The following is a 25,399-nucleotide window of genomic DNA, read 5'->3' as shown; positions in this document are numbered from 1 at the left end:
GTACTTACTGTAAGGGACACATTCGTACTGAACCTCCAGGTATTTGTAAGTTCCGGGGCAGGGGTCAGGAAACACATCGGACCCTGTGATGACAATGCACTGAGTCCTGTTGTTGCATCTGTGAACGAAAGCGCAGAAAACCATTAAGGGCTTCGTAAGTTCATGAGACATTGGTCAGGAAAATAAAAACAAAAGTCTCTTGCCCAGAGTCAATGTGAATAATATCACGAGAGGAACATAGAAACACAGAAACATAGACAATAGGTGCAGGCGTAGCCCATTCGGCCCTTCGAACTAGCACCGCCATTCAATATGATCATGGCTGATCATCCACAATCAGTTCCCCGTTCCTGCCTTCACCCAAGAAATAGATCGGGTAGATGCACAGAGTCTCTTGCCCAGAGTAGGGGAATCGAAGACCAGAGGACGTGGGTTTAAGGTGAAGGGGAAAAGATTTAATAGGAATCTGAGGGGTAACCTTTTCACACAAAGGGTGGTGGGTGCATGGAACGAGCTGCCGGAGGAGGTAGCTGAGGCTGGGACTATCCCAACGTTTTAGAAACAGTTAGACAGGTACATGGATAGGACAGGGTTTGGAGGGATATGGGCCAAACTCGGGCAGGTGGGACTAGTGTAGCTGGGACATTGTTAGCCGGTGTGGGCAAGTTGGGCTGAAGGGCCTGTTTCCACACTGTATCACTCTACGACTCCAAAAGCGGGGTTAGTTCTTGGCACCGCGCGTTCACACGCGATCCACTCTTCAACAATGTTCCAACCAGAGATCTGATCTTTGACAATGATCAGCGAGAGAGACAGACAGAGTGAGTGAATAGACAATAGGGGCAGGAGTAGGCCATTCGGCCCTTTGAGCCATTCAATGTGATCATGGCTGATCATCCCCAATCAGTACCCCGTTCCTGCCTTCTCCCCATATCCCCTGACTCCGCTATCTTTAAGAGCCCTATCTAGCTCTCTCTTGAAAGCATCCAGAGAACCGCAGAGAATTCCACAGACTTACAACTCTCTGTGAGAAAAAGTGTTTCCTCATCTCCGTTCTAAATGGCTTACCCCTCATTCTTAAACTGTGGCCCCTGGTTATTCTCCCTTGCTCAGTCTGGGAGACTACACCTGTATACAGCCTTCGCACCAGATGCCATCTCCACACGGCCTTACATAATTGGTCTGAGATGGCTCTATCCTTACACTTAAATACTCTGCAATAAAACCCAGCACATCATATATCCTCCTAATTGTTCGCGATACCCGCACACCAGCTTTCAGTGATTTATTTTTTCAAGGAGGCCAATTATGTTGTAAGTGGCCGATCACCAACATGATTCAAGCTCTCGCCCGTTAAAAAAAAATCCCCCCGGGTTATATTTCTGGGCGGGCCGGCGGGGGCAGCGGTAGAGTTGCTGCCACACAGCACCGGAGACCCGGACATGCACGCTGCCTCGGCAAGGCCAGCGTCAGAATCAAGGACCAGTCACACCCCAGGTCACTCCCTCTTCTCCCCTCTCCCATCAGGCGGTAGAGTTGCTGCCTTACAGCGAATGCGGCACCAGAGACCCGGGTTCCACCCCGACTACGGGCGCTGTCTGTGCGGAGTTTGCACGTTCTCCCCGTGACCCGCGTGGGTTTTCTCCGAGATCTTCGGTTTCGTCCCACACTCCAAAGACGTGCAGGTTTGCCGGCTAATTGGCTTGGGTAAAGATCATAAATGATCCCTTGTGTTTGTGTAGGATGGTGTTAGTGTGCGGGGATCGCTGGTCGGCGCGGACCCGGTTGGCCGAAGGGCCTGTTTCCGCGCTGTATCTCTAAACTAAAGCACAAGTGTGAAAACGCACACCTCCAGATTCAGAGGCAGTTTCTTCCCAGCTGTTATCAGGCAACTGAACCATCCTACCACAACCAGAGAGCGGTCCTGAACTACTATCTACCTCATTGGTGACCCTCGGACTGTCTTCAATTAGTTTTTTTTTAAGTTTAGTTTAGTTGAGAGATGCAGCGCGATAACAGGCCCTTCGGCCCGCGCCGACCAGCGATCCCCGCGCGTTAACACTATCCTACACCCACTAGGGACGATTTTTACATTTACACCAAGCCAATCAACCTACAAACCTGCACGTCTTTGGAGTGTGGGAGGAAACCAAAGATCTCGGAGAAAACCCACGCAGGACACGGGGAGGACGTACAAACTCCGTACAGACAAGCGCCCGTAGTCGGGATCGAACCCGGGTCTCCGGTGCTGCATTTGCTGTAAGGCAGCAACTCTACCGCTGCACCACCGTGACCCGCCCTAATTGGGAGTTTATCTTGCACAATAAGTTATTCCCTTTATCTAGTATCTGTATACTATGGACAACTGGATTGTAATCACATGTAGTCTTTCTGCTGACTGGTTAGCACGCAACAAAAAGCTTTTCACTGTACCTCGGTACACGTAACAAAAATAAACTACACTAAAGTAAACTTCTTCAGTGTAAATTTATTTTGATGTATTCAAGAGAGAGTTAGATTCAGCTCTTGGGGCTAACGGAATCAGGGGATATGGGGAGAAGGCAGGAACAGGGTGATGATATTAGATAATCAGCCATGATCACATTGCTGGCTCGAAGGGCCGAATAGCCTACTCCTGCCCCTATTGTCTATGTTTCAATGTTTCTTTGCGTAGACCTGCGTAGTCTGGGTGCCTCTCACACGCCAAAGACGTAGGGCTTTGTAGGTGAATTGACTTCCGTAAATTGTCCCTGGTGTGTAGGATAGTGGTTAGTGTGTGGATGATCGCTGGTCAGCGGTGACATGGCGGGCCGCGCTGAATCTCTAAACTAAACAAATCTAAAACTACAACGGTCTCACCTGCCTGATCTATCTGAGACATTAGCTGTAATTGTTCCCGATGTTGGGGGAGTCCAGAACCAGGGGCCACAGTTTAAGAATAAGGGGTAAGCCATTTAGAACGGAGACGAGGAAACACTTTTTCTCACAGAGAGTGGTGAGTCTGTGGAATTCTCTGCCTCAGAGGGCGGTGGAGGCGGGTTCTCTGGATGCTTTCAAGAGAGAGCTAGATAGGGCTCTTAAAGATAGCGGAGTCAGGGGATATGGGGAGAAGGCAGGAACGGGGTAATATTAGATAATCAGCCATGATCACATTGCTGGCTCGAAGGGCCGAATAGCCTACTCCTGCCCCTATTTTCTATGTTTCAATGTTTCTTTACATTGTAATCATGTCTTGGATCAGTTGGTGTTGAAGCAACAACTTTTGCCGTCTCTTTGGCCTGTCAGCCACGGTGAAGCAGCGGTAGAGTCTTTGCCTTACCGCGCCAGAGGCCCGGGTTCGATCCTGACTGCGGGTGCTGTCTGTACGGAGTTTGCACGTTCTCCCCGTGACCTGCGTGGGTTTTCTCCGGGCGTCCCGGTTTCCTCCCACACTCTAAAGACGTGCAGGTTTGTAGGTTAATTGGCTTTGGTAAAAATTGCAAATGGTCCCTCACGACTGTCACGTGTACCGAGGTACACGGAAAAGCTTTAGTTGCGTGCTAACCAGTCAGCGGAAAGACAATACATGATTACAATCGAGCCGTCCACAGTGTGTAGATACAGGATAAAGGGAATAACGTTTAGTGCAAGGTAAAGCCAGTAAAGTCCGATCAAAGATAGTCCGAGGGTCTCCAGTGAGGTAGATCGTAGATCAGGATTGCTCTCTATCTAGTTATTGTTAGAATGGTTCAGTTGCCTTCGAACAGCTGTAGTGTCTAGGATATTGCGAGTGGGCGGGGATCGCTGGCTTAGTTTATTTCACAGATACAGCGCGGAAACAGGCGCGCGGCCCACCGGGTCAGCGCCGACCAGCAATCCCCGCACGTTAACACCACCCTACACCCACTAGGGACAATCTTTACATTCACCAAGCAAATTAACCTACAAACCTGCACGCCTTTGGAGTGTGGGAGGAAACCGAAGATCTCGGAGAAAACCCACGCAGGTCACGGGGAGAAGCATAGAAACATAGAAAATAGGTGCAGGAGTAGAGGCCATTCGGCCCTTCGAGCCTGCAACGCCATTCAATATGATCATGGCTGATCATCCAACTCAGTATCCTGTACCTCTCCATACCCCCTGATCCCTTTAGCCACAAGGGCCACATCTAACTCCCTCTTAAATATAGCCAATGAACTGGCCAGAAACTCCATTCTGTGGCAGAGAATTCCACAGATTCACCACTCTCTGTGCGAAAAATGTTTTTCTCATCTCGGTCCTAAAAGATTTCCCCCTTATCATTAAACTGTGACCCCTTGTTCTGGACTTCCCCAACATCCGCCCTCAATCTTCTAAATTCTAGCGAGTACAAGCCGAGTCAATCCAGTCTTTCTTCATATGAAAGTCCTGACATCCCAGGAATCAGTCTGGTGAACCTTCTCTGTACTCCCTCTATGGTAAGAATGTATTTCCTCAGACCTTTTATCATGTACCTGTACACTGTGGACGGCTGAGTTGAGATTGTGTATTGTCTTTCCGCTAGCTGGTTGGCGCGCGACAAAGGCTTTTCACTATACCTCGGCACACGTGACAATAAACTAAACTGAGGCCGAGTGACCTTTGAACACGAGATTTGTGAAAGGGCTGCTGACATTGAAGGGGTTACAGATTCCCCACACACACACACACACCTAGGCCTGGGGTTCTGTTGCTGGCGAGGATGATTTTAATTTTCAGAATGTCCCCCTTGCCCTCTCGTCCCCCGTTCATTAATTGGCGTGAAAGGTCACTGGGTCTCCACGCCGACAATCGCAAACTCGATAGAGAAGGCAATTTGCAGCGCTCGCACTTCTGAGGGCTCGCAGCGTGATTTGCACTAAAATCATCAGACAGGACCAACAACGCCAGCGAATGCAAAGGGCGCCAACTTACTGAAGGATATCTTTTCAGACACCTTTGGTCTATCGATGTAATGGAGGTCGAAATAGCACAACATGTCTGAAATTTGACCCTGCAATATACACACTTGCGTCAATTTTCTTTTACATTTCGAGTTTGTAGCAGCAGAAATCAAGAGCCAAGAGTGTTTTATCGCCATCTATCCCGAAATGGATCAATAGAATTCGTACTTGTCGCAAGATGGCGGCACTGCCGTAGAGCTGCTGCCATTTTGCTCTGGTATTTTATTTAATTCACATGTTTAATCGATAATGTTTTATTATTAATGTTGAATGTTTTATGTGTCATTCCTAACTGTCACTGTATGTCATGTTGTCACTTGCGGGCGGAGCACCAAGGCAAATTCCTTGTATGTGAATACTTGGCCAATAAAGTTATTCGTTATTATTATTCACAGCGCCAGAGTCCCGGGTTCGATCCCAACTACGGGTGCTGTCTGTACGGAGTTTGTACGTTCTCCCCGTGACCTGCCTGGGTTTTCTCCGGGCGCTCCGGTTTCCTCCCACACTCCAAAGACGTGCAGATTGTAGGTTGAATGACTTCGGTCAATAGACAATAGGTGCAGGAGTAGGCCATTCGGCCCTTCGAGCCAGCACCGCCATTCAATGTGATCATGGCTGATCGTCCCCAATCAGTACTCCGTTCCTGCCTTCTCCCCATATCCCCTGACTCCGCTATCTTTAAGAGCCCTATCTAGCTCTCTCTTGAAAGCATCCAGTGAACCGGCCTCCACCGTCCTCTGAGGCAGAGATTTGCACAGACTCACAACTCTCTGTGAGAAAAGGTATTTCCTCGTCTCCGTTCTAAATGGCTTACCCCTTATTCTTAAACTGTGGCCCCTGGTTCTGGACTCCCCCAACATCGGGAACAATTACAGCTAATGTCTCAGATAGATCAGGCAGGTGAGACCGTTGTAGTTTAGATTTGTTTAGTTTAGAGATTCAGCGCGGCCCGCCATGTCACCGCTGACCAGCGATCATCCACACACTAACCACTATCCTACACACCAGGGACAATTTACGGAAGTCAATTCACCTACAAAGCCCTACGTCTTTGGCGTGTGAGAGGCACCCAGACTACGCAGGTCAGGGGGAGAACGTACAAACTCCGTACAGACGGCACCCGCGGTCAGGATCGAACCCGGGTCTCCGGCGCTGTGAGGCAGCAACTCTACCGCTGGGCCACCGTGCATGTTCCCAGAGAGAGCTGTACTGTGGTATTCCACAGAAGCAGGGGCCCCCATATCTGAGGAAGGATGTGCTGGCTCTGGAGAGGGTCCAGAGGAGGTTTACCAGAATGATCCCAGGAATGAGTGGGTTAACATATGATGAGCGTTTGTCGGCGCTGGGCCTGTTGTACTCGCTGGAGTTTAGAAAAATGAGGGGGGAACCTCATTTAAACTTACCGAATAGTGAAAGGCCTGGATAGAGTGGATGTGGAGAGGATGTTTCCACTAGTGGGAGAGTCTAGGACTAGAGGTCACAGCCTTGGAATTGAAGGACGTTCCTTTAGGAAGGAATTTCTTTAGTCAGAGGGCGGTGAATCTGTGGAATTCTTTGCCACAGGAGGCTGTGGAGGCCGAGTCAGTGGATATATTTAAGGCAGAGATAAATAGATTCTTGATTAGTGCGGGTGTCAGAGGGTGATGGGGAGAAGGCAGGAGAATGGGGTTAGGAGGGAGCCGTGATTGAATGGCGGAGTAGACTTGACGGGCCGAATGGCCTAATTCTGCTCCTATCACCTGTTACCTTGTGAACTTCTCCCTGAATGGTGCGATCCGCCCAGCCGCGGGTTTCAACCGGGGAAAGGTGACCCATCAATTGAAGTGAGAATGCACTGGTTTCATGTTTTATTGACTGGTTGGGATCAGCGGCATATTATAGCGATGTGGCCAGGACATTATGTGCAGGAGTCGGGTTGGAATTGATTGTGAGGGGGGGGGGGGGGCAGCCATGCACGGAGGCACTAACACCAACCCAGCCGAGATTACAATCAACAAGGAAGTATCAGACGTGTCAGCACTCCCAGCACATGGGCTCAATCACGCCTCAATTTCCCCGTTAGTGTCTTCGCGAGAGATAAAAGATCTCCGACAACGCTCGGCAAGCAGTTTGCCAGCTCTTTAGGCTTTAGAGATGCGGCCCGCCAACAGGCCCTTCAGCCCACCGAGTCCACGGTGGCGCAGCGGTAGAGTTGCTGCCTTACAGCGACGGTTCGATCCCGACTGCGGGCGCGCTGTCTGTGCGGAGCTTGCACGTTCTTATAGAAACTTACAAAATTCTTAAGGGGTTGGACAGGCTAGATGCAGGAAGATTGTTCCCGATGTTGGGGAAGTCCAGAACAAGGGGTCACAGTTTAAGGATAAGGGGGAAATCTTTTAGGACCGAGATGAGAAAAACATTTTTCACACAGAGAGTGGTGAATCTGTGGAATTCTCTGCCACAGAAGGTAGTTGAGGCCAGTGCATTGGCTATATTTAAGAGGGAGTTAGATGTGGCCCTTGTGGCTAAAGGGATCAGGGGGTATGGAGAGAAGGCAGGTACGGGATACTGAGTTGGATGATCAGCCATGATCATATTGAATGGCGGTGCAGGCTCGAAGGGCCGAATGGCCTACTCCTGCACCTATTTTCTATGTTTCTATGTTTCTATAAGGGACTGTTTAACTAGGAAGAAGTAGTCTCGACCCGAAATGTCGCCTATTCCTTCTCGGCAGAGGTCGTGAATTAGGTCGTGAAAGCGGGACAGGCCTTTTAGTGTGTGCGGGGATCGCTGGCCGGCACGGACCTGGCGGGCCGAAGGGCCAGTTTCCGTGCTGTATCTCTAAACTAAATCAGTGATTCCCAACCTGGGGCCATACATGAAAAATTTCGGGGGGGGGGGGGGCACAGAAAAATTTGGGGATTCAGGGGGCCACAGGTTCAATGAAGGGGGCCACAGGTTCAATGAAGGGGGCCACAGGTTCAATGAAGGGGGCCACAGGTTCAATGAAGGGGGCCACAGAGCTACTCTTAAATTTCAGTTCTAATAAATATAAACCTATGTAGTTGAAATATTTTTGATGTTTGTGGAATAGAATAAAAGAGAATATATAGAAACATAGAAAATAGGTGCAGGAGTAGAGGCCATTCGGCCCTTCGAGCCTGGACCGCCATTCAATATGATCATGGCTGATCATCCAACTCAGTATCCTGTACCTGCCTTCTCTCCATACCCCTTGATCGCTTTAGCCACAAGGGCCACATCTAACTCCCTCTTAAATATAGCCAATGAACTGGCCTCAACTACCTTCTGTGGCAGAGAATTCCACAGATTCACCACTCTCTGTGTGAAAAATGTGCAATTAATAGACAATGATACTTTTATGGAAGGTATTATAATATTGAAGCACTTTTTTTCTGCTAATAATGTCGGGGGGGGGGGGGGGGGGGGCACAGAAAAATTAAAAGATCCCAAGGGGGCCATGAGCTAAAAAAGGTTGGGAACCTATAAACTAAACGACACTGCCTTTGCCACTGAGTTACTCCAGCACTTCAGTGTAAACCCAGCATCTGCAGCTCCTTCCTGCATGATATGTAACTGGGCCTTGTGTTGAACGACTAGCCTGATGTACTTAAGTTTAACAACCGCCCAAACAACTAGATCTACAACCAGTTTACAACATCTGCAGTAAAAAGTTGGTTTCATTAATAAAGATGTCTGGTTCTTGTAAAAAAAAAACCCCAGCAGGTTCAGTAACGCTCGTCAGAAAGGAACATGTGCTTTCCTTCCAAGATTTGATTCCAGACCGACTTGCTGAAACATAGAAACATAGACAATAGGTGCAGGAGTAGGCCAATCGGCCCTTCGAGCCTGCACCGCCATTCAATATGATCATGGCTGATCATCCAACTCAGTATCCTGTACCTGCCTTCTCTCCATACCCCCTGATCCCTTTAGCCACAAGGGCCACATCTAACTCCCTCTTAAATATAGCCAATGAACTGTGTGGCCTCAACTACCTTCCGTGGCAGAGAATTCCACAGATTCACCGCTCTCTGTGTGAAAAAAGTTCTTCTCATCTCGGTCCTAAAAGATTTCCCTCTTATTCTTAAACTGTGACCCCTAGTTCTGGTCTTCCCCAACATCGGGAACAATCTTCCTGCATCTAGCCTGTCCAACCCCTTAAGAATTTTGTAAGTTTGTATAAGATCCCCCCTCAATCTTCTAAATTCTAGCGAGTACAAGCCAAGTCTATCCAGTCTTTCTTCATATGAAAGTCCTGACATCCCAGTAATCAGTCTGGTGAACCTTCTCTGTACTCCCTCTATGGCAAGAACTAATAAGGAAGGATGTGCTGGCTCTGGAGAGGGTCCAGAGGAGGTTTACGAGAATGATCCCAGGATTGAGGGGGTTAACTAACGGATGGCGAGCATTTTGACGGCACTGGGCCTGTGCATAGCCTGGACCTTCGAGCCAGCACCGCCCATTCAATCCCCCATTCCTGCCTTCTCCCCATATCCCCCTGACTCCGCTGTTTTTAAGAGCCCTATCTAGCTCTCTCTTGAAAGTGTCCAGAGAACCGGCCTCCACCGCCCTCTGAGGCAGAGAATTCCACAGACTCACCACACTCTCTTCGGCCCTTCGAGCTAGCACTATTCATTGTGATCATGGCTGATCGATCCCAATCAATAACCCGTGCCTGCCTTCCCACCCATATCCCTTGACTTCACTAGCCCCTAGAGCTCTATCCAACTCTCTCTTAAATCCATCCAGTGACTTGGCCTCCACTGCCCTCTGAGGCAGAGAATTCCACAAATTCACAACTCTCTGGGTGAAAAAGTTTTTTCTCATCTCAGTTTTAAATGGCCTCCCCTTTATTCTAAGACTGTGGCCCCTGGTTCTGGACTCGCCCAACATTGGGAACATTTTTTCTGCATCTAGTTTGTCAAGTCCTTTTATAATTTTATATGTTTCAATAAGATGCCCTCTCATCCTTCTAAATTCCAGTGGATACAAGCCCAGTCTTTCCAATCTTCCCTCATATGACATTCCCGCCATCCCGGGAATTAACCTTGTAAACCTACGCTGCACTCCCTCAATAGCAAGGATGTCCTTCCTCAAATTAGGGGACCAAAACTGCACACAAGACTCCAGGTGTGGTCTCACCAGGGCCCTGTACAACTGCAGAAGGACCTCTTTACTCCTATACTCAACTCCTCTCATTATGAAGGCCAACATTCCATCAGCTTTCTTCACTGCCTGCTGTGCCTGCATGTTTACTTTTAGTGACTGGTGTACTCGCTGGAGTTTGGAAGGATGAGCGGGTGCCTCATTGAAATTTACCGAAAGGCCCGAACCCTATACACCGTGGATGGCTCAATTGTAATCATGCATTGTCTTTCCGTTGACTGGATAGCTAGTGACTGGATTTTCTCACAGAGAGTTGTGAGTCTGTGGAATTCTCTGCCTCACAGGGCGGTGGAGGCCGGTTCTCTGGATACTTTCAAGAGAGAGCTAGATAGGGCTCTTAAAGATAGCGGAGTCAGGGGATATGGGGAGAAGGCAGGAACGGGGTACTGATTGGGGATGATCAGCCGTGATCACATTGAATGGCGGTGCTGGCTCGAAGGGCCGAATGGCCTCCTCCTGCACCTATTGTCTATTGTCTGTAGCAAGCAACAAAAGCTTTTCACTGTACCTCGGTACACGTTACAATAAACTAAACTGAACTGAACGAGGAGCTCACAGCCCTGTCTGTGACATCTTTAGAATTTGAATTCAGTCTGTTATCTCGATACTTGATGAAAGCTTGTCACGAGCGGCAATGTCTGCGGAATTATAACACAGTTGCAATGCCTGTTTGGATTGCCAGAGTGCTTCGGAGAGGAAAATCTGCCATCCTTCCCCAGACCTGTTTGTGTGCGATCACAAACATTCCTGCCTCTTGTACATTACAGCACCTCGTATCCTGGCTAGTCTATCATTTGACGGTAGAAATATTCTGTTTTCCAATTTTACGGAATACCAAGCGGCACGGTGGCGCAGCGGTAGAGTTGCAGCCGCACGGCGCCAGAGACCCGGGTTCCATCCCGACTACGGGCGCTGTCTGTACGGAGTTTGTACGTTCTCCCCGTCACCTGCGAGGGTTTTCTCCGAGATCTCCAGTTTCCTCCCACACTCCAAAGACGTACAGGTTTATAGATTAATTGGCTTGGTGTAAATGTAAAATTGTCCCTAGTGTGTGTGTGTGTAGGATAGTGTTAGTGTGTGGGGGATCGCTGGTCGGTGCGGACTCGGTGGGCCGAAGGGCCTGTTTCCCAGCTCTATCTCTAAACTAAACGAAACATGTGTCTTTAGTCAGAAGAAGGGTCTCGACCCGAAACGTCGCCTATTCCTGCGCTCCTGCAGTATTGTGTACAGTTTTGGTCTCCTAATTTGAGGAAGGACATCCTTGTGATTGAGGCAGTGCAGCGTAGGTTCACGAGATTGATCCCTGGGATGGCGGGACTGTCATATGAGGAAAGATTGAAAAGACTAGGCTTGTATTCACAGGAGTTTAGAAGGATGAGGGGCAGATCTTATAGGAACATATACAATTATAAAAGGACTGGACAAGCTAGATGCAGGAAAAATGTTGGGCGAGTCCAGAACCAGGGGCCACAGTCTTAGAATAAAGGGGAGGTCATTTAAGACTGAGGTGAGAAAAAACTTTTTCTCCCAGAGAGTTGTGAATTTATGGAATTCCCTGCCACATAGGGCAGTGGAGGCCAAGTCACTGAATGGATTTAAGAGAGAGTTAGATAGAGCTCTAGGGGCTAGTGGAATCAAGGGATATGGGGAGAAGGCAGGCACGGGTTATTGATTGGGGACGATCAGCCATGATCATATTGAATGGCGGTGCTGGCTCGAAGGGCCGAATGGCCTCCTCCTGCACCTATTTTCCATGTTTCTATGTTCCATAGATTCCTGCCTCACCCCGCTGAGTTCCTCCAGCATTTATGTCTGCCTTCGATTTTTCCAGCACCTGCAGTTCTTTCTTTAACATGTCTTCTTCATGTCTGAAGAAGGGTCTCGCCCCGAAACGTCACCCGTTCCTTGTCTCCAGAGATGCTGCCTGTCCCGCTGAGTTACCCCAGATCTTTGTGTCTATCTTAAACCAGCATCCGCAGTTCCTTCCTAAACTAAACACGTTGTTCCTCTTTGATTTCCCCCCCATCGCGGTCGACTGCGTTCCAAGATTGCTCGGTAATGCGCCCAGCATGTAGGTTTATGCTCATCCTAATCATACACGTTAGTTCTTCCTTGTCTAGCGTTAGCCCCAGGGCTCTCTCGTCACTCACTCTTCACACCCAGCTGTGTTGCAACAGGCAGCAGGGCAGCCGCCTTGCCACAGTGGGACACCCTTCGCACTTCATCCCATCACCTTTGCTTAAACCACGCGTCTTATCGAACGGGTTGAGTTGACTGCCAGGGACGGCTGCGGAGGCTGTGGGCGTACGCAAGGCAGAGAGGGATAGATTCTTGATTAGTGCGGGTGTCGGGGGTTGTGGGGAGAAGGCAGGAGAATGGGGATAGGAGAGGAGAGGCAGATCCGGCCGTGATTGAATGGCGGAGTAGACTTGATGGGCCGAATGGCCTTTCTATTTGGAGAACCCCCGACCCCTCCCCTAGCTCTCCCACAAGCCCACTGTCTCTGCCTCTTCCTTTCTTTCCCCCCTCACCCCCCCCCAGACACCAGTCTCGACCCGAAACGTCACCTATTCCTTGGCTCCATAGATGCTGCCTCACCCGCTGAGTTCCTCCAGCATTTTTGTCTACCTTCGATTTTTCCAGCATCTGCAGTTCCTTCTAAAGCAAATGTCAACATCACCCCTTATCCCAGCCAGTTTCTCCGAGAGGATGAATAGGTGAGGTTTCGGGGCGAGACCCTTCTTCGGATTCGGGTCTGAAGAAGGGTCTCGACCCGAAGCGCCACCCATTCCTTCTCTCCAGAGATGCTGCCTGTCCTGGGAGGATCAGCCACGATCACATTGAATGACGGTGCTGGCTCGAAGGGCCGAATGGCCTGCTCCTGCACCTATTGCCTATTGTCCTGCTGTCGGGATCGAACTGACGCTGCAAGCGCTGTGAGGCAGTAACTCAGACTCTACGCCACCCACACTCCAAAGACGTACAGGTTTGGAGGTCAATTGTCTTCAGTAAATTCTAACTAGTCTCTCGTGTGTGAAGGATAGTGCAGGTATACATAGAAACATAGAAAATAGGTGCAGGAGTAGGCCATTCGGCCCTTCGAGCCTGCACCGCCATTCAATATGATCATGGCTGATCATCCAACTTAGTATCCTGTACCTGCCTTCTCTCCATACCCCCTGATCCCTTTAACCACAAGGGCCACATCTAACTCTCTCTTAAATATAGCCAATGAACTGTGGCCTCAACTACCTTCTGTGGCAGAGAATTCCACAGATTCACCACTCTCTGTGTGAAAAAGTTTCTTCTCATCTCAGTCCTAAAGGATTTCCCCCTTATCCTTAAACTGTGTGTGGCCCCTTGTCCTGGACTTCCCCAACATCGGGAACAATCTTCCTGCATCTAGCCTGTCCAACCCCATAAGAATTTTGTACGTTTCTATAAGATCCCCCCTTAATCTCCTAAATTCTAGCGAGTACAAGCCGAGTCTATCCAGTCTTTCTTCATATGAAAGTCCTGACATCCCAGGAATCAGTCTGGTGAACCTTCTCTGTACTCCCTCTATGGCAATAATGTCCTTCCTCAGATTTGGAGACCAAAACTGTACGGCCAACTCAAGCGCCTCTCTGCCTGCCGGCCACAGAAACAGAGCTACGGTCACTCATTACAGTCGCTCAATTTTATTCCCTTTATCCTGTATCTGTACACTGTGGACCGCTCGATTGTAATCATGTATTGTCTTTCCGCTGACTGGTTAGCGCGCAACACAAAAGCTTTTCGCTGTACCTCGGTACACGTGACAATAAACTAGACTGAATTGCAGATGCTTTTCATAAAAGATACAAAGTGTAGAAGGGCTGTCCTGAAACGTCACCTATCCACATTCCCCACAGATGCTGCCTGACCCGCTGAGTTACTCCAGCACTCTGTGTAGCTTCTTCTCCTCTCTTTCTTACATTCCCTCTTTCTCTCTCTCATTATCTCTCTCCCCCTTAATCACTCCAACACCTCTCTCCCTTCCATTCTCTCCACTCACTCGTCTCACTCTCTCTCTATTCTCTCCCACCCCCACTCTCTCTCCCTTCTATTGGCTCCTACCATCACCCACTCTCTCTCTCTCCCCCCTCTCTCTCCGCCTGTCTCTCCTCCTGTCTCTCTCTGCCCCCTCTCTCTCTCTCTTTCTGCCCCGTCTTTCTCTCCACCCCTCTCTCTCTCTCCCTCTCTCCCCCTCTCCCTCTCTCTCTCACTCCCCCTCTCTCTCTCTCTCTCTCTCCTTCTCTCTCCCTCTCTCTCTCCCTCACTCTCTCTCTTTCTCCCTCTCTCTCCCTCTCCCCTCTCTCCCCCCTCTCTCTCTCTATCTTCCCTCTCTCCCCCCTCTCTCTCTCTCTCTCTCCCTCTCCCCCCCTCTCTCTCTCTCCCCCCTCTCTCTCCCTCTCCCCCCCTCTCTCTCTCTCTCTCCCTCTCCCCCCCTCTCTCTCTCTGTATGCACCACCACATTTGACATCAGAGTTGGACACACCATCGACGTTTGATGTTCTGCGCGCAATGTCCCCATTTACCTAATTAATGAAACCCGTTGAAGATCAGCGGCCCTGGAACGAGTCGCTGCCACTCTCAGCCGGCCACCGATGGCCGATATAAAACCCAATAACAACCCCTCTGTTTCCTATTCATTATCCAATTTGCAACATGGAGCGCTGGTCCCTGGAGTTCCTCCTCAGTCACTGGCTTTTATTACAAGGAACGCTATCAAATCCCTCTTAAAAGTCGAAATATAAAATATCCATAAGATTCCTCACAACCACTAACTCCGTTACATACCTTAAACAACCTCATAAATTTGTAAGATTTGACCAGTGTTTCTCAAACCTTTTGCAGACTCTGATATATTGTACTTGCTTCCCGCTAAATGCTTCTGAATTGCTTCTTATATAATGGATTCCAGCAATTTTCCCCACTGCAGATGTTGAGATAACTGTGTTATAATTCCCAAGATCGTGTTTCTGACCTTTTTTTTTTTATAGACGAGAATTGCATTAGTCGTTTCTTGGTGTTATGGCAGGTCCCAGGTTTAACAACCCTCAGCACGTTCTCCCCTTTAGCGAGGAGTGCACCCTCCCCTCCCCCCCCCCCCCTCCCCCACCCCCCTCTCTTACACACAGAGCTTTTCTTTAACTAGACTTGGACGCCAGCCATCTTGCACCAGGCACCTTGTGAACCTCCACCACCCATTTCCGCACAAGGGCACCCCCCACCCCCCGCCACCACCGCCACATCTCAGGAGTCACATTGAACGGCGGTGCTGGCTCGAAGGGACGAATGGCCTACGACCAGTCATTGAAAGTAGGCATGCAGGTGCAGCAGGCAGTGAAGAAAGCGAATGGTATGTTAGCTTTCATAGCAAAAGGATTTGAGTATAGGAGCAGGGAGGTTCTACTGCAGTTGTACAGGGTCTTGGTGAGACCACACCTGGAGTATTGCGTACAGTTTTGGTCTCCAAATCTGAGGAAAGACATTCTTGCCATAGAGGGAGTGCAGAGAAGGTTCACCAGACTGATTCCTGGGATGTCAGGACTTTCATATGAAGAAAGACTGGATAGACTCGGCTTGTACTCGCTAGATTTTAGGAGATTGAGGGGGGGATCTTATAGAAACTTACAAAATTCTTAAGGGGTTGGACAGGCTCGATGCAGGAAGATTGTTCCCGATGTTGGGGAAGTCCAGGACAAGGGGTCACAGTTTAAGGATAAGGGGGAAATCCTTTAGGACCGAGATGAGGAAAACATTTTTCACACAGAGAGTGGTGAATCTGTGGAACTCTCTGCCACAGAAGGTAGTTGAGGCCACAGTTCATTGGCTATATTTAAGAGGGAGTTAGATGTGGCCCTTGTGGCTAAAGGGATCAGGGGGTCTGGAGAGAAGGCAGGTACAGGATACTGAGTTGGATGATCAGCCATGATCATATTGAATGGCGGTGCAGGCTCGAAGGGCCGAATGGCCTACTCCTGCACCTATTGTCTATTGTCAAGGCAGCAAAGAATCGGAAGATTAGACGCCGCTGGGCCTGTACTTGCTGGAGTTTAGAAGGATGAGCGGGTCCCTCATTGAGACTTACCAAATAGTGAAAGGCCTGGATAGAGTGGATGTGGAGAGGATGTTTCCACTAGTGGGAGAGTCCAGGACCAGAGGGCACAGCCTCAGAATTAAAGGACGTTCCTTCAGGAAGGAGATGAAGATAAATTTATTTAGTCAGAGGGTGGTGAATCTGTGGAATTCTTCGCCACAGACGGCTGTGGAGGCTAATACAGTGGATATTTTTAAGGCAGAGATAGATAGATTCTTGATTAGTACGGGTGTCAGGAGGTTATGGGGAGAAGGCAGGAGAATGGGGTTCGGAGGGAGAGATAGATCAGCTGTGATTGAACGGCGGTGTAGACTTGATGGGCTTAATTCTGCTCCCATCAGTTATGATGTAATGGAAAATATATGAGTGGAGCTTTACCAATGGCTAAATAAAACTAAATACCGAGGTATATACTCTGAAAGAAAAATCCATATTAATCTGGACCTGAAACATACACAAATCTGGAGCAACTCAGCAGGTCAGAGCACATGTCTGGAGAAAAGGAGTAGGTGATGTTCTGGATCCAGACCCTTCTTCAGACTGAGTGTTCCCGGTTTGTCTTGGTTACTATTTCTTGCGTTATCTTGTCCTGGTCTTCACTGGGATCGATCAATAATAATAATAATGGATGGGATTTATATAGCGCCTTTCTAATACTCAAGGCGCTTTACATCGCATTATTCATTCACTCCTCAGTCACACTCGGTGGTGGTAAGCTACATCTGTAGCCACAGCTGCCCTGGGGCAGACTGACGGAAGCGTGGCTGCCAATCTGCGCCTACGGCCCCTCCGACCACCACCAATCACTCACACACATTCACACACAGGCAAAGGTGGGTGAAGTGTCTTGCCCAAGGACACAACGACAGTATGCACTCCAAGCGGGATTCGAACCGGCTACCTTCCGGTTGCCAGCCGAACACTTAGCCCATTGTGCCATCTGCCGTCCCGATCAATGACACCCATTCCTTCTCTCTCCAGAGATGCTGGCTGACCTCGCTGAGTTACTCCAGCTTTTTGTGTGTCCATCTTCGGAGTAAACCAACGCCCGCAGTTCCTCCCTACGCCCCAAGAATCGGGCCAGGCAGCGTCTCTGGAGACCACGGATCCGGGATCGAGACCCTCATTCGTAACTGCCACTGTACTTGTGGGCGGGGCACCAAGGCAAATTCCTTGTATGTGAATACTTGGCCAATAAACTTACTGCCATTCAATGCTGATCATCCACAACCATCCACAATCAGTACCCCGTTCCTGCCTTCTCCCCATATCCCCTGACTCCGTTATCTTTAAGAGCCCTATCTAGCTCTCTCTTGAAAGCATCCAGAGAACCGGCCTCCACCGCCCTCTGAGGCAGAGAATTCCACAGACTCACAACTCTCTGTGAGAAAAAGTGTTTCCTCGTCTCCGTTCTAAATGGCTTACCCCTTATTCTTAAACTGTGTGTGGCCCCTGGTTCTGGGCTCCCCCAACATCGGGAACATGTTTCCTGCCTCTAAGCGTGTCCATGCCCTTAATAATCCTATATGTTTCAATAAGATCCCCTCTCAACCTTCGAAATTCCAAAGTTTACCCGGAGGAAACCCAGGCAGGCCACGGGGAGAACGTGCAAACTCCGCACCGATGGTGCCCGTGGTCAGGATGGATGCCCGGGTCTCCGGCGCTGTGAGGCAGCGACTCTACCCGCTACGTCACCGAGCCGGCTGTGTGTGTCTCTGGACTCTAAAGTCAGACAAACCAGCGCTTGCGTTTCTGTTGCTACGGGAGTCCAAATGCATCTCCTCCCTCGCCCTGGAAGTCACTGCCACCCGAGGGGAAGCGGTTATTTGATGCTATTTAGTAATTCTGGTGAGGAGAGGAAAATAATAGAAATCAATAGCAACTGGCTGCCAGAACATGACCCAGGGGAGGTGACGTAACTCGTGCTTTAGTCACAAGCACAAGATACAAGAGCCTGGCCTTATATGCATTAAGGTACATCAGTTCAGTGGTATGAAACATTGACTTCTCCAATTTCAGGTAGTCCCTGCTTTCTCCCTCCTTCCCCTCCCCTCCCCAGCTCTCCCACAGCCCACTGTCTCCACCTCTTCCTTTCTTTTCAATCTCAACCCGAAACGTCGCCTATTCCTTCGCTCCATAGACGCTGCCTCACCCGCTGAGTTTCTCCAGCATTTTTACCCACCTTCAATTCAGTTTAGTTTATTATCACAAATTAAACACAAAATGCCGAACTACTATCCACCTCTTTGATGGCCCTCGGACTATCCTTGATCGGACTTTGCCGGCTTTACCTTGCACTAAACGTTATTCCCTTATCGTGTATCTGTACACTGTGGACGGCTCGATTGTAATCATGTATTGTCTTTCCGCTGACTGGTTAGCACGCAACAAAAGCTTTTCACTGTACCTCGGTACACGTGACAATAAACTAAACTGAAACTGAACTGGAGTAACTCAGCGGGACAGGCAGCATCTCTGGAGAGAAGGAATGGGTGACGTTTTTCGGGTCGAGGCCCTTCTTCAGACTGAGAGTCAGGGGAGAGGGAGAGACAGGGATATGGAAGGGTGAGGTGTGAAAACGAGACATCAGAGGGGACAAAGTTTCAGGAGAATGTGGAATAAATCGTTGTTGGCTGTGGGGAAGCTAACAACGAGGTAGACATGGATAACATTTACTCAGGAGGACAGTCAGGTTATTGGGTGAGGTTTCGGGTCGAGACCCTTCTTCAGAGTAGTTAGGGATGTGTTCACGTTATTCCCTTATCGTGTATCTGTACACTGTGAACGGCTCGATTGTAATCGTGTATTGTCTTTCCGCTGACTGGTCGGCCCACAACAGAAGCTTTTCACTGTACCTCGGTACACGTGACAATAAGCGGGTGGGAGGCAAGGTGGCGCAGCGGTAGAGTTACTGCCTCACAGCGCCAGAGACCCGGGTTCGATCCCGACTACGGGCGCTGTCTGTACGGAGTTTGTACGTTCTCCCCGTGACCCGCGGGGGTTCTCTCCGTGACCTTCGGTCTCCTCCCACACTCCAAAGACGTGCAGGTAGGTTTGTAGGTTAATTGGCTTGGTGTATGTGTAAAATTGTCCCTAGTGTGTGTAGGATAGTGTTAGTGGGCGGGGACCGCTGGTCGGCATGGACTCGGTGGGCCGAAGGGCCTGTTTCTGCGCTGTTTCTGTGCACAGTTCCCTGAAAGTGGAATCTCATGTAGATAGGGTGGTAAAGAAAGCTTTTGGTGTGCTGGCCTTTATAAATCAGAGCATTGAGTATAGAAGTTGGGATGTAATGTTAAAATTGTACAAGGCATTGGTGAGGCCAATTCTGGAGTATGGGGTACAATTTTGGTCGCCTAATTATAGGAAGGATGTCAACAAAATAGAGAGAGTACAGAGGAGATTTACTAGAATGTTGCCTGGGTTTCAGCAACTAAGTTACAGAGAAAGGTTGAACAAGTTAGGTCTTTATTCTTTGGAGCGCAGAAGGTTAAGGGGGGACTTGATAGAGGTCTTTAAAATGATGAGAGGGATAGACAGAGTTGACATGGATAAGCTTTTCTCACTGAGAGTAGGGAAGATTCAAACAAGGGGACATGACTTGAGAATTAAGGGACAGAAGTTTAGGGGTAACATGAGGGGGAACTTCTTTACTCAGAGAGTGGTAGCTGTGTGGAATGAGCTTCCAGGGAAGGTGGTGGAGGCAGGTTCGTTTTTATCATTTAAAAATAAATTGGATAGTTATATGGACGGGAAAGGAATGGAGGGTTATGGTATGAGTGCAGGTATATGGGACTAGGGGAGAATACGTGTTCGGCACGGACTAGAAGGGTCGAGATGGCCTGTTTCCGTGCTGTAATTGTTATATGGTTATATGTATCTCTAGACTAAGCTAAACAGAGGTGGGACTGGAAGTCTCTGTGTGTGTGTGGGTGGGGGGGGGCGGGGGGGGGGGGGCTGCATATGGGATATTCTCAGCTTAGGTAGAACGGGCCCCCTGCCATTAGTCTGCAGTGCTGCCTTATTCTCAATGTCACCACGCAGTCCTTGTACAGAGACAATATTAACAACAGCTAATGACAAAGCCTCTAATGAAGCAAGATGCCCGGGGATGATTCACAGGAGCATGATCAAACACGATTAGATCCCGGATCACAAGAAGAAATATGAAGGCAGCTTAACACAGGATTAGTCTAAGGATAGACACAGAGTGCCGGAGTAACGCAGTGGCTCAGGCAGCATCTCTGGAGAAAAAGGATTGGCAGGCACAGTGGCCCAGCGGTAGAGTTGCTGCCTCACAGCGCCAGAGACCCGGGTTCCATCCTGAGTACGGGCGCTGTCTGTAGGGAGTTTGTACATTCTCCGCACATTGCGTGTGTGCGTGTGCGCGCGCGCGCATGTGTGCGTGTGTGTGTTAGTGTTAATGTGCGGGGATCTGTCCTGGGCCTCCACCGTGGCCAGAGTGAGTCCCACCGTAAATTGGAGGAGCAGCCCCCCTCATATTTCGCTTGGGCAGTTTGCTCCCCAGCGGTATGAACATTGACCTCCAATTTCAGGTAGTCCCTGCTTTCTCCCTCCTTCCCCTCCCCTTCCCAGCTCTCCCACAAGCCCACTGTCTCCGCCTCTTCCTTTCTTCTTCCCGCCCCACCCCCACATCAGTCTGAAGAAGGGTCTCGACTCGAAACGTCACCTATTCCTTCGCTCCATAGATGCTGCCTGTCCCGCTGAGTTTCTCCAGCATTTTTGTCGACCCTGTCAGGCCAACCATGTCATCTACCAAAACCCTGCGACATTGGGAACGTCCACTGCAATGGACGGGATGATTCGCCTTTACAAACGCTTCACGATAAATCCTCCGTAAGATTTTGCAGTGTTGTGTATCGCATTTAGGGTAGAGTGTTCGGGTCAGGGCCACCCGCGTTATAGGAGAGATGTTGTCAAGCTGGAAAGGGTACTGAGAAGATTTACGAGGATGTTGCCAGGACTAGAGGGTCTGAGCTATGGGGAGAGGTTGAGCAGGCTGGGACTCTATTCCCTGGAGGATGAGGGGAGATCTTATAGAGGTGGATAAAATCATGAGAGGAATAGATCGGGTAGACGCACAGAGTCTCTTGCCCAGAGTAGAGTCTCTCGCCCAGAGTAGAGTCTCTTGCCCAGAGTAGAGTCTCTTGCCCAGAGTAGGGTCTCTTGCCCAGAGTAGGGTCTCTTGCCCAGAGTAGGGTCTCTTGCCCAGAGTAGGGTCTCTTGCCCAGAGTAGAGGTCTCTTGCCCAGAGTAGGGTCTCTTGCCCAGAGTAGGGTCTCTTGCCCAGAGTAGGGTCTCTTACCCAGAGTAGAGTCTCTTGCCCAGAGTAGGGTCTCTTGCCCAGAGTAGAGTCTCTTGCCCAGAGTAGAGTCTCTTGCCCAGAGTAGAGTCTCTTGCCCAGAGTAGAGTCTCTTGCCCAGAGTAGGGTCTCTTGCCCAGAGTAGTCTCTTGCCCAGAGTAGGGTCTCTTGCCCAGAGTAGGGTCTCTTGCCCAGAGTAGGGGAATGGATAAGGGGAGAACATACAATAGGTTTAAGGTGAAGGGGAAATAATTCAATAGGAATCTGAGGGGTATCTTTTTCACACAAAGGGTGGTGGGTGGATGGAACGAGCTGCCAGAGGAGGTAGTTGAGGCTGGAAGTATCTCACCGTTTAAGAAACAGTTGGACAGGTACATGGATAGGACAGGTTTGGAGGGATATGGGCCAAACGCAGGCAGGTGGGACTAGTGTAGCTGGGACATGTTGGCCGGTGTGGGCTGAAGGGCCTGTTTCTACGTTGTATCACTCTGAGTCTAAGATGCCCCTTAATTACGAAGCATATTTCAGCCTCGAGCTGCGAAACTCACCGAATAGTGAAAGACCCGGATAGAGTGGATGTGGAGAGGATGTTTCCACTGGTGGGAGAGTCCAGGACCAGAATTAAAGGACGTTCCTTTAGGAAGGAGACGAGGAGGAAAGTCTTTAGTGAGAGGGTGGTGAATCTGTGGAATTCATTGCCACAGACGGCTGTGGAGGCCACAAGGCAGTGGATATTGTTAAGGCAGAGATAGATACGTTCTTGATTAGTGCGGGTGTCGGGGGTTACGGGGAGAAGGCAGGAGAATGGGGTTTGGAGATAGAGATAGATCAGCCGTGATTGAATGGCAGAGAGTAGATGGGCCGAATGGCCTAATTCTGCTCCTATCACCTATGTACTTATGAACTAAACTGAATGTGAAGCTTCTCCAGTCTCCTGCACGCCATCGTTCCACCGCGGCCCGCATCGACTGAGTGACTCCATAGTGACAGCACCATTGGTCACGACCGAACCCTCGTCTCTGGCGCTGTGAGGCAACATTTCACAGGTTCCTGATTTCTGGGAGCGGTCTGACGAAGGGTCTCCACCCCGAAACCTCCCGGATTTCCTTTCTCTCCAGAGACGCTGCCTGTCCCGCTGAGTTACTCCGGCATTTTGTGTCTATCTTCGGTGTGTGAACCAGCGTCTGCAGTTCCTTCCTACGCACAGTTGGGCCGAAGGGCCTGTTTCCATGCTGTACACATAGTAAACTTAGAAAACAGGGGCAGGAGTAGGCCATTCGGCCCTTCGAGCCTGCACCGCCATTCAATATGATCATGGCTGATCATCCAACTCAGTATCCCGTACCTGCCTTCTCTCCATATACCCTGATCCCTTTAGCCACAAGGGCCACATCTAACTCCCTCTTAAATATAGCCAATGAACTGTGGCCTCAACTACCTTCTGTGGCAGAGAGTTCCACAGATTCACCACTCTCTGTGTGAAATTTATTTTTCTCATCTCGGTCCTAAAAGATTTCCCCTTTATCCTTAAACTGTGACCCCTTGTTCTGGACTTCCCCAACATCGGGAACAATCTTCCAGCATCTAGCCTGTCCAACCCCTTAAGAATTTTGTAAGTTTCTATAAGATCCCCCCTCAATCTTCTAAATTCTAGCGAGTACTAGCCGAGTCTATCCAGTCTTTCTTCATATGAAAGTCCTGACATCCCAGGAATCAGTCTGGTGAACCTTCTCTGTACTCCCTCTATGGCAAGAATGTCTTTCCTCAGATTTGGAGACCAAAACTGTACGCAATACTTCAGGTGTGGTCTCACCAAGACCCTGTACAACTGCAGTAGAACCTCCCTGCTCCTATACTCAAATCCTAATGAACAAAAAGAAAAGCTGTATCGATCTTGATCTTGAGAGCTCCGATCGCCCTCAGCTGCAGGAACCCCCATGGGGGGAGGAGAGCTCAAGATATCTTTGCACTGCTCTGAAGGTTATGGTGTAAACTGGTGGGGCTTGCGAGAGACAAGAGGCATTGAACTTGCCTTCCGATATCTTTTGTGTTTGAAGCCGCCGTTACCCGGGGGAGAGAATTATCCACCCACGCCTGCCTGTGAAAGGCCCGCACCCTTCTGCACGGTTTACCAGACGGCACCGCGCGGGTAATCTACAGAGCGCAGGTTTGAGACGGAATCAATAGCCTTGATCATCTGATTTAGCGGCGAGCTCCTGCTTTGGCAAGATAACATTTGTCGGCCAAGACTCTCGGGAACGGGAAAGAGATTGTTCGATGGATCTCAAGGAGATGCTGCCGCCTTCTCCTCCCTGGCCCAACTCGAGTCGGTTTCTGTGTGGGGCCCACGCGGGGCCGTGAGCCGCAGGGAGAGTTTGGGCAGGTTCGATCTTTACGGGACTCCATCTCGCACCGGAGGAGACCATAGACAATAGACAATAGGTGCAGGAGTAGGCCATTCGGCCCCTCGAGCCAGCACCGCCATTCAATGTGATCATGGCTGATCATCCCCAATCAGTACCCCGTTCCTGCCTTCTCCCCATATCCCCTGACTCCGCTATTTTTAAGAGCCCTATCTAGCTCTCTCTTGAAAGCATCCAGAGAACCGGCCTCCACCGCCCTCTGAGGCAGGTACTATCGCAATGTGCAAGAGACATTTTGACAGGTACATTGATGGCAGTTCAGTTTAGTTTATTGTCACGTGTACCGAGGTACAGTGAAAGCCTTTTGTTGCGTGCTAACCAGTCAGCGGAAATACAATACATGATTACAATCGACCCGTCCACAGTGTATAGATACATGATAAGGGAATAACGTTTAGTGCAAGGTAAAGCCAGCAAAGTCCGATCAAGGATAGTCCGAGGGTCACCAAAGAGGTAGATAGTAGTTCAGGACTGTTCTCTGGTTGTGGTAGGATGGTTCAGTTGCCTGATAACAGCCGGGAAGAAACTGTCCCTGAATCTGGAGGAGTGCGTTCTTTTTCACACTTCTGTAACTCTTGCCCGATGGGAGAGGGGAGAAGAGGGAATGGCCGGGGGTGCGACTGGTCCTTGATGATGCTGCTGGCCTTGCCGAGGCAGCGTGAGGTGTAGATGGAGTGGATGGAAGGGAGGTTGGTTTGTGCGATGGTCTGGGCTACGTCCACAAGTCGCTGCAATTTCTTGCACCGGAACATGATGCAGCTACCCAAGCAATGCCACCACCTTCCCCCCTCCCCTATCACCATGCCCACCCTCCCCTCCCCACTCCCTGTGTCCCGATCAGAAACACAGCCGTACACAAGGGGTCAGCTACTCTCAAAGGTGCCACGCTCCACACAAACAGCAGCACGAACATCATAAATTAGCAACATGTCATTAGCCCTTGCCACAGGCTGGTATTCTGCTGTGTTCTCTGGAAGATTAAAGAGAGAGAGAGAGAGAGAGAGAGAGAGGGAGAGAGAGATGGAGAGGGAGAGGGGGAAGGAGAGAGGGAGAAGGGAGAGGGAGAGAGGGAGAGAGGGAGAAGGAGAAGGAGAGAGGGAGAGAGAGAGAGGGGGAGAGGGAGAGAGAGAGAGAGAGAGGGAGAGAGAGAGAGGGAGAGGGAGAGAGAGGGAGAGAGAGAGAGAGAGAGGGAGAGAAGGGGAGAGAGAGAGGGAGAGAGAGAGAGGAGAGAGAGGGGAGAGGGAGAGAGAGAGGGGAGGGGGAGAGGGAGAGAGAGAGAGAGAGAGGGGGAGAGAGGGAGAGAGGGAGTGGGATTGAAGGAGAGGGAGAGAGAGAGAGAGAGGGGGGATACCTAACAAATCTTGAACAAATAAAAGACCGACACAAAATGCTGGAGTAACCCAGAGGGACAGGCAGCATCTCCG

General features: G+C 49.8%; 1 protein-coding gene across 1 annotated transcript in view; it reads right to left on the bottom strand.

Moving 5' to 3' along the window:
* adgrl2 (adhesion G protein-coupled receptor L2) overlaps nucleotides 1-25,399 on the bottom strand; it is a 172,680-nt gene that overhangs the window by 116,846 nt on the left and 30,435 nt on the right. Inside the window, exon 4 of the mRNA XM_033027844.1 lies at nucleotides 9-118. Within this exon, the coding sequence (XP_032883735.1) occupies nucleotides 9-118 (110 nt within the window). The remainder of the gene's footprint in view (nucleotides 1-8; nucleotides 119-25,399) is intronic.

The sequence above is a fragment of the Amblyraja radiata genome, chromosome 10 (assembly GCF_010909765.2).
Source record: "Amblyraja radiata isolate CabotCenter1 chromosome 10, sAmbRad1.1.pri, whole genome shotgun sequence".
NCBI classification, from domain to species: Eukaryota; Metazoa; Chordata; class Chondrichthyes; order Rajiformes; family Rajidae; genus Amblyraja; species Amblyraja radiata.
This window is presented reverse-complemented; position numbering and strand designations above follow the sequence as displayed.